The sequence below is a fragment of the Zea mays genome, chromosome 5, assembly GCF_902167145.1.
Source record: "Zea mays cultivar B73 chromosome 5, Zm-B73-REFERENCE-NAM-5.0, whole genome shotgun sequence".
NCBI lineage: Eukaryota > Viridiplantae > Streptophyta > Magnoliopsida > Poales > Poaceae > Zea > Zea mays.
In genome coordinates, this window is record NC_050100.1 from 209295956 (window position 1) to 209306679 (window position 10724).

Consider the following 10724-nt stretch of genomic DNA (forward strand, 5'->3'; position numbering starts at 1 on the left):
CCTCATCATTTAATGCGCCCTGTCGCTCTACAGGCGGACGGTGACCAGACCATCCCACAGGCGGCGTGCCTGTCCATTCCCATGGCAGGCGGCGCGACCATACTGTTGCATGCGCCACGATCATCATCACTCGTATGTGGTCAGGGAAGCTTCCCCTGCACGCCAATACTACGCAAGCGGCGGATATCAGGGCACAAGGAGATTGCACTGGCGACCAACATTAGTTGCTCCAAGTATTACTTCCGTTATATCCCTGGGCCCACATGTCAGGGCTCAGCACCCTTGTACGTGCCCCTTCCATAAAAATTAAAATTAAAGCGGATATATGGCTCACATAACAGATATTTAATTGCAGATGTTGTATTTTATCTTAGTCAAAAGATGGAGAAAGATATGACTTGAAAAAAGACCTGCCCTCACAACTCGTGGCTTCGTGTCATTTTGAGCTCAATTGTTTTCTCACGGAGCATCTGGTTGTAGGCGAGATGCGAGGAAAGAAAAAATAGATATACTCTATGTGCTTCACGTGTGACGCACGATGACACCTGAGAGTTAGTGGTTAGTAAGTGTGATGGACCCTCTCCATAAAAAATAAATTTAAAATTAAAGTGGAAATATGACCCATATATCAGATATTGAACTACAGATACTCCACTTTATCTTAGCCAAACGGCCGAGAAAGATATGAGTCCCTTTTTTAAATCGTTCATCCTCTTTCATCTAGTGAAGTGATATTATATTCAGCAGTGCTACATTGTTATGACTTTGTGTTATGTTGGCTAAATTGGTTTCTCACGTTACATTTGAGAGGTAGACGGACGGCACATGAAACTCACTTTAATTGAGTAGAGAAAAGAAATGTTAATATCATTAGGCAACTGTCAGGGAAAAGATCCTTGGACCCCTAAGGTTCACCAGCCAGAGAGAGCATTGGGGAAAGGTCCCCGGACTACCGGATCCACCGGTCAGCAGGAGGGTAATGAAGCATCTACCCTAGAAGCACTTGTCCCTGGATAAATCTCGAGGCACCGAACCCGGGGTCAGGCGAGGCGGAGCTACAAAAGGGGGCAGACGAACCTAAGGGAAGCCACTTGAGTGAATTCCTCGCCTGGCTCGAGACTGGCCCGCCATAAATGACCTACCACTTTAACTACGCCTGGCTTCGAGCCATAGTAGGAGAGATGGTCTGCCTCTCAATCATGACCTACGAGCCCCTTAGCCTGCGGCGCACTCATGATCTATTGAGGCTAGGCCTAAGCGTGTAGACCATCTATAGGACCTGCAACACGACGAGCCACACCACGATCCAGGCTACGGAGGCCAGGGGTCAGCGTGGCATAGAGGCAATAATGATGGCGCCAGGGCTCCACGCCACCCATGCCATCTGTCATAATGAGCACGAGTAGAGACAACTGAGTGACCAAGACACATATGGACAACACAGCTTCACCAGGGTAAAGCACTCGGTTTTACCACAACACGTCAACTCCGTCTCAAGGAAGCTATCGGTAGCCGAGCCCCGACTTGGCTTATAAAAGGAGGAGGTCGGTCACAAGAACCAAGAGGAGAATATAGACAACGCACGCTCGACGGGACTAGGAGACTCGGAGGCTAGAGCCAAGGCACAAGCCACCACAACGTCCAAGGCTTACTTTAGGACTCCAGTCTTGTAGTCTTTGGGTCCATCCATGCATAAGGTACCTGGGAACTCTTCCTCCTTCTCTTCGCTAGCTTGTAACCCCTACTACGAGCATTGAGCAACAAAGGTGTCGGTAGCATGAGCCATCGAAGATTGGATGTAGGGACATTATGCCTGAACCAATATAAACCTTGCGCGCATCGAGCACACCATCTAGAACCCAGAACACACACATACAAATTTACTTGTCAGAGTGGAGGTTCGAAACACTGCTAGTTGGCGCGCGAAGTAGGATGACCGATCGCGATATGCAAGTTTACTCAACAAACTTTCCGGGCTTCTGATGGCCGGTCATGATGTTGATCGGTCCCCTGAGGCGGCAATCCATTTCGAGAACCTCAACTTCATCCTCGATGGCGAAGGGGAGATGGCCAGGGCCCCAGAAGCCCGACCCCTTCTATCCAGGAGTCTCGACACTACTACGAGAGCCCATGGTGGCCCCGTATCGCTTACACCTAGAGATAGCAATGGATACCTGAAATCCGAATACCTGACGAGTTTTACCCGATATGGAGGCAGGGACGAGATTATTTCTCTACTCACGGGTATGTTAGTGGGAAAGAATTTCTACCTGTTTGGGTAGACGGGTACGGGTTGGTACTACCCATACCCGTCTACCCATGGGTAAAATATACCCGCATCAATACCATTATAACCATCTAATAGAGCTCATCTTATCGAAAATAAAACCCTTCTGTAGCTATCATTTGTCTAGCTACCAAATTATGTAATCATTTGATTTGTTATATGTGAAGTTGAACTTGTTTTTGTATGTTTATTTAATATTTTGAGTGATTAGTATATTGGAATTCAAGTCTTTCCTAGAAGGTACGGGTTATCCGATGGGTAAAAATACCCGTGCGGGTATGGGTATGGATAAGATTTTATACCCGCGAGCATATATGGGTAACCCGACAGGTAGAAATTTTTTATGGATATAGGCATGGAATGGTACTACCCGACGGGTATGTACCCGTCGCCATCCATACTTAGACCCATGGAGCGACTTCATCATCAACGAAGAAGGCGAGATGGTCTGGGCGCCGCCAGCCCGACCTTCTTCGCCCGAAAACCCTGATGTTGTTGCGGAGGCACTTGGCGGCCTCAGCCTTGCCCCGCACGGGCAAGGTACGGGACATGGACCATTTCCACCTTCTGATACCGACGAGATAAGGCGACAGATTGCAATCCACATGGGGCCAACCCCTCGTATAATGATTTATGGGCCTTCTTCTCGCCCTACGCGAAACTTTTCGTGATGTACAACGAGGAAAGGTTACCCTGCCATGATGGCTCAGGCAGCAGCCCTGATGTGTTTCCACAGCGCCTGCCCCACGCCCCGGGGGTGATTGCGACCCTCATGGCTCAGGGTCGCCTCCCTACTACCAATGGTCTGGAGTTCGTAGGGATGGTTGGCGACGATGGGGACCTCATCTTCGATGCACTCTACCTGGACACAAGACTCGGACTGTAGCTCCGCAACGAGGAGTGAGGAAGGCCCCGATGATGGGGAAACAAAGGTTGTCATTAACACATGTTTATGGGCCTTTGTTGGGTCTTGACAAGCAAGGCCTAAGCTAGCCCTCGTGGCTAAGGGTCACCTACCTACTATCGATGACCTAGAGTTCGTACGGATGGTCGACGGCGATGGGTGGTCTCGTCTTCGACGCACTCCGCTCGGACTCAGACTTGGACCCTGGCTCCCTAACGAGCAGCGGGAAAGGCCCAGCGATAGGGAAACAAAGCTCGTCATTTACACATGTTTATGGGCCTTTGTTGGGTCTTGCCAAGCAAGGCCTAAACTGGTCCTGACTTATGAGGGACAGTGTCCAACGGGTTGCCGGGTCGGTATGTCGGCAGGCCCAACTGCCCAAGTCAAGCTGAACTCTTGGTAAAGAAGAAAGAAAGCGGAGGGTTTAGCCAGAAACTAGCGGAGAACCCCTTCGCGGCGCAGCTCCTTTCTTCCTCCTCGGCCCTCGCGTCTCTTTTCCCAGTCGACGCACCGCCAAAAGCCCTGGGTAGGGTGACTGGGTGTCTGGGTCTCTACGCCTCCCTCGTCATGCTGCGCCGCCTCCGTCTGCGCTCGCCGGTGTGCGCTGTCGCCGGCGCGGCCGCTGCAATGGCGTCGCTCACCAACGTCGCCTACGCCGATGGCCTCTTCCGCCGCCAGTCCCCGCCGTCGAATCCAGGCGACGAGGACAATTTGGGAGCCTCCGCGTTCGGCCGCGACCCGGAGACCCTGGAGCGCATGGCTCGAGCGCTGCGGGAGATCAACAACTCACCGCTCGCCAAGCAGGCAAGGTGCCCGCTCTTTTGCGCCACCTAACGGGTCTGCCCCTCCTGACGTTGTTCATGTTGTTGCTCGGGTGCAGGTGTTTGGACTGATGCGGAAGCAGGAGGAAACACGCCTTACTGAGCTGGAGGCCGAGAAGGTCCAATACGCCATCTACGAGAAGCTCAGGGACATGGTCAGTTCCTGACGCCTTATCCACTTTCTTGATGCACATGATGTTAATGTCGCAGCCAGGACGTCGGCTGCGTCTGAAGAAATTGGTTGCTCACGCGACCCGAACCTCTCTACTACTGAATGAGTGAACGTTCTCTTATTTGCCTAACAGCCTGACTAACTTCCTCGCTTTACTTTGTGGAAATCAATTGCATACGATTGGGTTTACCATTATAATTGGGATTAGTAAAGCATAGTAACTTTACAATGAGATGCCAATTGCCAAAACTTGAAATATTGTGTGCTTCATCAAAACAGTGAACGTGCAAAACAACTCTGGCTGACCTTCGTGGATAGCAAGTAACTACGAATTTAAAATTCCACAACTTCACAGGATACAAAATGGACAACTGACCAACATGAGAAGTTAGAACTGTAGAACATCGGTGATGTGTTAAGAGTTTTTCAACTTCTCCCTCTCTCTGCACGCGCGCGTTCATCCAACTATTGTGGTTCTTTGGTGTGGATTTCCAGCACTGAACTTATGTCCCTTGGGTGATCCTCAATATCTGATCTGCAGGAAAGGATGGAGAAAAAAGCTGAAGATTACAGAAATAGTTTGCAACAAGAAGCACAAGTAAAAGCTCAAGCATTACGCTTTGAGGATGAATTAGCTAGAAAAAGAATGCAGGTATTGGACAGTCTCCTTTTGTATTTCTTTTAGTTACCTCCTATAATGGTGCTGCTGCTATGAGGCTAACACGTAATTTAATCAAGCATATCCATTTTGGCAGACAGAGCATGCTGCACAGAGGCAACAGGATGCTGAACTTGTGAAGATGCAAGAGGCATCTGCCCTCAGAAGAGAAGAAGCTAGGCGTGCAACAGAACAGAAGATTTTGGAAGAAATGATACGGACTGAGAAGGAAAAGGCTGAAATAGATCAGGAAGTAAACAGAGCTAAAGCTTTAGCAGAAGCAGAAGCTCGTGTTCATGAAGAGAAGCAATCAGAAGAAGTTACAAAAAGAATGATGTTGGAACGTATGAAGGGTGAAAAGGAAAAGTGGCTCGCTGCAATAAATACAACCTTTTCACACATTGAAGGTTTCGGTGCCTTTTTCATTAGCAATTTTTATGAAGTTAATCTACCACTCTCACTAGAATGCCCCAGGCAATAAGAAAAAAAATCTCAATTTTGTCCTATTTGGACAAATACATATCTGCTGATTGTGTATTTTCTAAATATTCCCTCTGTTCCAAGTTTTAAATCATTCTGACTTTTCTAGATACAAGCTATGCATATAAAAATCTAGATTGACTTACAATTTGGAACGGAAAGAGTTCTCTAGATACTCCCTCCTTTTTTAGTTCAAAAATGAACTAGCTGGCGACAAATATTCGAGATCGGAGGTAGTACATAGGAAATAAAAAGATTCTTTAATGTTTATTTACACTTAGTTGAACAGAATGCTAGGATTTTATGCTGAATCAAAACTATTGCATCATGTTTTGTGAAACCATATCTGGTAATTTTATGCTGAATCACAGACAAGGATCAACACTCTTTTTCTTATAAACAACTCTAGTAATAAAATAATGCTAAAATATAGTAATTTCTTATTTGCACTGGTTATGATCGTTGTTTTTCATGTGGACTTGTAGGTGGATTCAAAGCACTGTTAACTGATAGGAGCAAACTAATAATGGGTATTGGAGGAGTTACTGCACTGGCCGCTGGAGTCTATACTACTAGGTTTGTCTCCTTAATTTTATTTCTAGAGCGCATAGACTTCTAATAGAGACTTCTAAGTTTTATTGTTTTCTATTTTCATTTTCTAGGGAAGGTGCGAGGGTTACATGGAGTTACATCAATAGGATCTTGGGTCAGCCTTCACTGATCCGTGAATCATCAATGCCAAAGTTCCCACTACCAATGTCTAGGTTACTCAAACCAAGCTCAGCATCTTTGTCGGGGGGAGCAGGCTTTGAGAATGTGATTCTGCACCCTTCACTCAAGCGGAGGATTGAACATCTTGCACGAGCAACTGCAAATACAAAGTCTCATGGTGCACCATTCCGCAACATGCTGTTTTATGGTCCTCCTGGAACTGGCAAAACTTTAGTAGCCAGGGAGATGGCTCGCAAATCTGTAAGTTCTGTTGATCTATTTGTTCTTGCACCATCCTCCATCTATAGGAACACGGTAACCCTGAGTGACTGTTTTTTCCTTGTCAATTTGAGCCTTAAAAACGATAATAGATATGCTGGTGGTCTATGGAAGTTGTTAGATTTTGTTTTTTATTTGTTATGTTAACTAATTGGATTATCTTCTTCCCTCTTTTTTGAAATGGGACTAGTGGGCGGCGCAAGTTTGATAATTAGTATCATCAGTTTGAATGTTTGATGGGGCACCTGATATCCAATAGTACTCACACCCTAACATCCCTGACATGACAGGGCCTGGATTATGCCATGATGACGGGAGGAGATGTTGCACCCTTAGGATCAGAGGCTGTTACCAAGATCCATCAAATATTTGACTGGGCTAAGAAGTCCAAGAAAGGCATGCTGGTTTTCATTGATGAAGCTGATGCATTCTTGTGCGAGTAAGTTTTCTAAAATTATATGCCAGCCTGATGACTGCTAGGTAATGTTATGATTAGTATGAATGAAACTGAACTCAAGCACTTAAATGTTACCTTATTTATCGATCTTGAGTTAAACTAAATTTGAATCTTAAAATAAACCAACCTGGTTTAACAAGCCCCTCAGCCTTTTAGTTTAATTAAAGCTTAAGTTCACCCTGGCTTAATAAGAGCAAAACAGCACCTTAATTTGTACTGTGTGGTCTTGCAGCAGCAATACACTTTTCTGTTCTCACCCATACTCTCTCTCTCTGTCCATCCTGTCTATATGGGCACACCCCTCTTCTATATAAATTCAGATAAGAATGATTCAGTATTGAAAAAAAAAACCTTCCCCTTTTTCTAGTGCACCCGAGCCCATTGATATAAAAATCGTAATAAAGCTGTAAATGTGTTTGCATTGATGGTTGGTACCACTAGTGCAAGAAATTCCACAGGTTCCATCTATCTCTAGTCACTTGTTTTTATTTACCAATGTACCAGGCGTAACAGTACCCATATGAGCGAAGCTCAGCGGAGTGCTCTCAATGCATTGTTGTTTCGAACTGGCGACCAGTCCAGGGATATTGTCCTTGTCCTGGCAACAAACAGACCGGGTGACCTTGATGCTGCTATCACTGACCGCATTGATGAAGTCATAGAGTTCCCCTTGCCCGGGGAGGAGGAGAGGTTTCAACTGCTCAAGCTATACTTGCACCAATATATACTCAAGGAAGAGGGCAAAGGATCTTGGGGTGCATTATTCAAGAAGCAGCAGCGGAAGATTCAGGTGAATGGCATAAGCGACGATTTGCTCAGGGAAGCTGCAAGGAGGATCGATGGCTTCTCTGGCAGGGAGATTGCAAAGCTTGTGGCTAGCGTGCAAGCTGCTGTTTATGGCCGGCCTGGCTGCACATTGGATCCCCAGTTATTTTCGGAGGTAGTTGACTACAAAGTTACTGAGCATCACCAACGCATCATGCTTGCTTCTGAGGGTATGGCTTGATCAATAAGAAATATTTTACCTGGAAGCCACAGGTTTCAAGCTATCAAAGATCGGGTTTGGTGATGAGCGACAAAACTGACAATCACCTCCCACTGACTTGTAGTCATGTTTTGGATCCCGTGGGACTTTTTGTAGGCGGAGGTTCTATTTCCAGAATTTTTGTTCCATGTGCCTTGCCTGAAGCAAGGTCTGGTCCCGGATGGACATCCAAATAGGCTGGTTGTGGTCAACTGAGTTTAGTTTAACTCATTTAGTAGGTTTGCGCTGTGTTTTAACTTTTCCTTAAGTCTCTCGTGCCCCATTCTTGGTAGCATCTGTACGCTTGTTTATGCCAAAGAAAAGGATCAAATTATTTAGGTGATAATTCTTTGTCCATTTTTTAATTGATTGGTTGCTAGCGATTTTTCTTTCTGAGTTTTCATCGCTTCATCATGTCATGCCTGGTTACTGAAACCGTTTCATCCTTCATACACCAATGCATTTGCTTCGCTCGTCTGAACTCGGAACAATCCTGCTTGCAACCAATGCATTTGTTTCGCTCGTCTGAGCTCAGAACAATGTGCACCTCAGATTCAGAGCATAAAATAAAGAGCAAGTGCTCAGAATTAACATTAGACAAGTGGACAACAGGAAGTTGAGCAAAGGAGTTTCTAATGAGTTCGTTTCTTTTATTTTTTTTAAATGACTGCCACTCTATTTTCCTTTTTACCGATTCCAAAAAACAAGGTCTTTTTGATTACGTAGACAAGTGACGGACACAATAGTGGTATAGTGCAACCCAGTGCTGGTCCCCACTCCCCATGCTAGATCAATAATGAATTCTTGGTTCAGGTGGGAGCAAGTTTAATAATAGTGTCAAATGCTGATGGTAAGGATCTTTATAGCTTGCCATTTAGCTCATCTATATAGTGGTTAACTCTTTAATATTAATGTTTAGTGGTTAGCTTTTTAGTATTAATGTAGAACTCTACTTATCTTTCTCACAAAATTTCTTAGTTCTTATGTTAAAACCGTTTCTCCTTCTCTCTTCCACCTCATTATTTAGCCAATTTATAGCCTCTTGTTATACTTACTCTAAATGAAGTCTCTATCTAATTAATAAGCATTATAACTCACATTCAAGCATATCATTGTATCAGTGTCGTCATCTCAAAAATCTCATTTTTTGAACCACAAAAGGTGAGCTGTAGCTATTCACTGCAGGAATTCTAATAATTCTCGTCGGCCAAGGCAGAAGCCGACAGAATAGGCTAATTCTCGTCGGCGAAATAGTAGCCGACGAGCATTATTTTTATTCCCGTCGGCCACGTCACGAGCCGACGGGGATTATCTTATTCCCGTCGACCTCTTCCTCGGGCCGACGGAGATTAACTTATTCTCGTCGGCTCCTTCTGGCCGACAGGGATTAAATATTTATGAGTCAGGGCGCGGACGCGCGGGCTCATTCTTCTCTGTTCTCACACGTCGAGCGCCGCCACCTCTAGCCCGAGCGCCACCCCTGCGCTGCCACCTCCGCGCCGCAGCCACCGCCCGAGCCCACCCCGGAGCGCCGCAGCCACCACCCGAGCGCCGCCCCCGAGCTCCACGTATCCCGAGCGCCGCCGTCGTCCAACGTCCGCCGGTGCCTCGACGTGCCGGTCAGCCACCGCAATCGAGGGCTCGCCATCCACAAACGAGTCGTCGAGGTATAATCTTATATCTAAATGTAAATAAATATGTGATTATTTTCGTCGGTTTTTTGTGGCCGACGGGAGTTAACTTTTATGTGATTAGAGTTAGTTTTAATCTATTAATTGATAGTGTTATTAGGCTTCATTTGACTTTATACATTGTAGTTGATATTTTTAATTTTATGTTGCAAATATAAACATTATGGTTTGATGTTATTAATTAGTTAATGAATTTGATGGTGAATGTGATGTGTTATACAAATAGTAATTATTTCAAATGTTAATTGTTGTGAATATTGTTAATTGATGAATGTCATGTCATGTATGTATTAATTATATTAGCTCATTGTTGCAACTATATACATATATATATATATATATATATATATATATATATATATATATATATATATATATATATATATATATATATATATATACCATACATGGTATGTACGTGACATGTAGAAACATGAATGTCTCACATGCACTCTTACTTGTACGTACACAACTACAATAATGGATGATAGACGTGATTGGTTGTATGAATGTTTCAAGAAGGGTGGGTGTCACACAAGTGAATGGTTTGACAAGACTCAGATATTTCTGGACCATGCAGCTGGTTTGTCACAAATAGATAATATTAGGTGTCCATGCAATAAATGTAGAAATATGACGAGCCACACCAAGAGGCAGGTCACACTACACCTGTGCTCGCATGTTTTTGTGCCAGGCTATAAGGTCTGGTATCTCCACGGGGAGTCACGCCTTGAACGAGCAACAAAAGTAGAAGTTGGTGACGGTGAAGATGTTGATAGGATGGACCATATGCTTGAGGATCTGCAACCTGAATTGGCCCCAGATCATCATGATTCATCAACACCGGCGGTTCAGAAGTTATTCGAGAAGAGCCTCTTCATGGGCACACCGATGTGACCATTCTCGAATTCGTGACACGACTCATGTCAATCAAGTACAAGTTTGCATTCTCTATTAATTGTTACAAAGAGCTCGTGGATTTGATTAGCGAGGTTCTTCTTGCGGGTCACAAGATGCCCAAAGACATGTATCAGTCCAAGAATTTCTTGAAGGTCTTGGTATGGAGTATGAGAAGATTGATGTTTGCCAGGATAACTGCATGCTTTTTTGGAAGGAACATGGCAGAGAGCATAAATGCTTAAAATGTGGGAAGTTGAGGTACGTGGAGCTTGTAAATGAAGATGGGGAGAAGGTTGTGACAAAGGTTCTCAGATTTAGGGCGTGTTCGGTTCTCTCTAAA

The 10724-nt window shown here is 44.9% G+C and overlaps 1 protein-coding gene and 1 pseudogene across 1 annotated transcript; one reads left to right on the top strand and one right to left on the bottom strand.

Annotated features, from left to right (window-relative positions):
* Positions 1-501: 501 nt before the first annotated feature.
* LOC111589499 (uncharacterized) lies at positions 502-686 on the bottom strand (annotated as a pseudogene).
* A 2900-nt stretch (positions 687-3586) lies between these two features.
* Positions 3587-8184, top strand: LOC103627618 (uncharacterized). The gene is made up of 8 exons (XM_008647912.4): positions 3587-3995; positions 4072-4167; positions 4726-4836; positions 4940-5249; positions 5808-5898; positions 5985-6294; positions 6603-6751; positions 7274-8184. Exons 1-8 carry the CDS (start codon positions 3759-3761, stop codon positions 7773-7775), a joined length of 1806 nt encoding a protein of 601 aa, XP_008646134.1. The 5' UTR covers positions 3587-3758; the 3' UTR covers positions 7776-8184.
* Positions 8185-10724: the final 2540 nt, after the last annotated feature.

What these genes read in the sequence shown, in the direction of transcription:
- LOC103627618 (XM_008647912.4), top strand. Translation starts at nt 3,759, where the DNA reads ATGCTGCGCCGCCTCCGTCTGCGCTCGCCGGTGTGCGCTGTCGCCGGC. An exon ending in TAGCTAGAAAAAGAATGCAG is followed by an intron (nt 4,837 to 4,939) that starts GTATTGGACAGT and finishes CCATTTTGGCAG; the next exon opens with ACAGAGCATGCTGCACAGAG. An exon ending in GCTGGAGTCTATACTACTAG is followed by an intron (nt 5,899 to 5,984) that starts GTTTGTCTCCTT and finishes TTCATTTTCTAG; the next exon opens with GGAAGGTGCGAGGGTTACAT.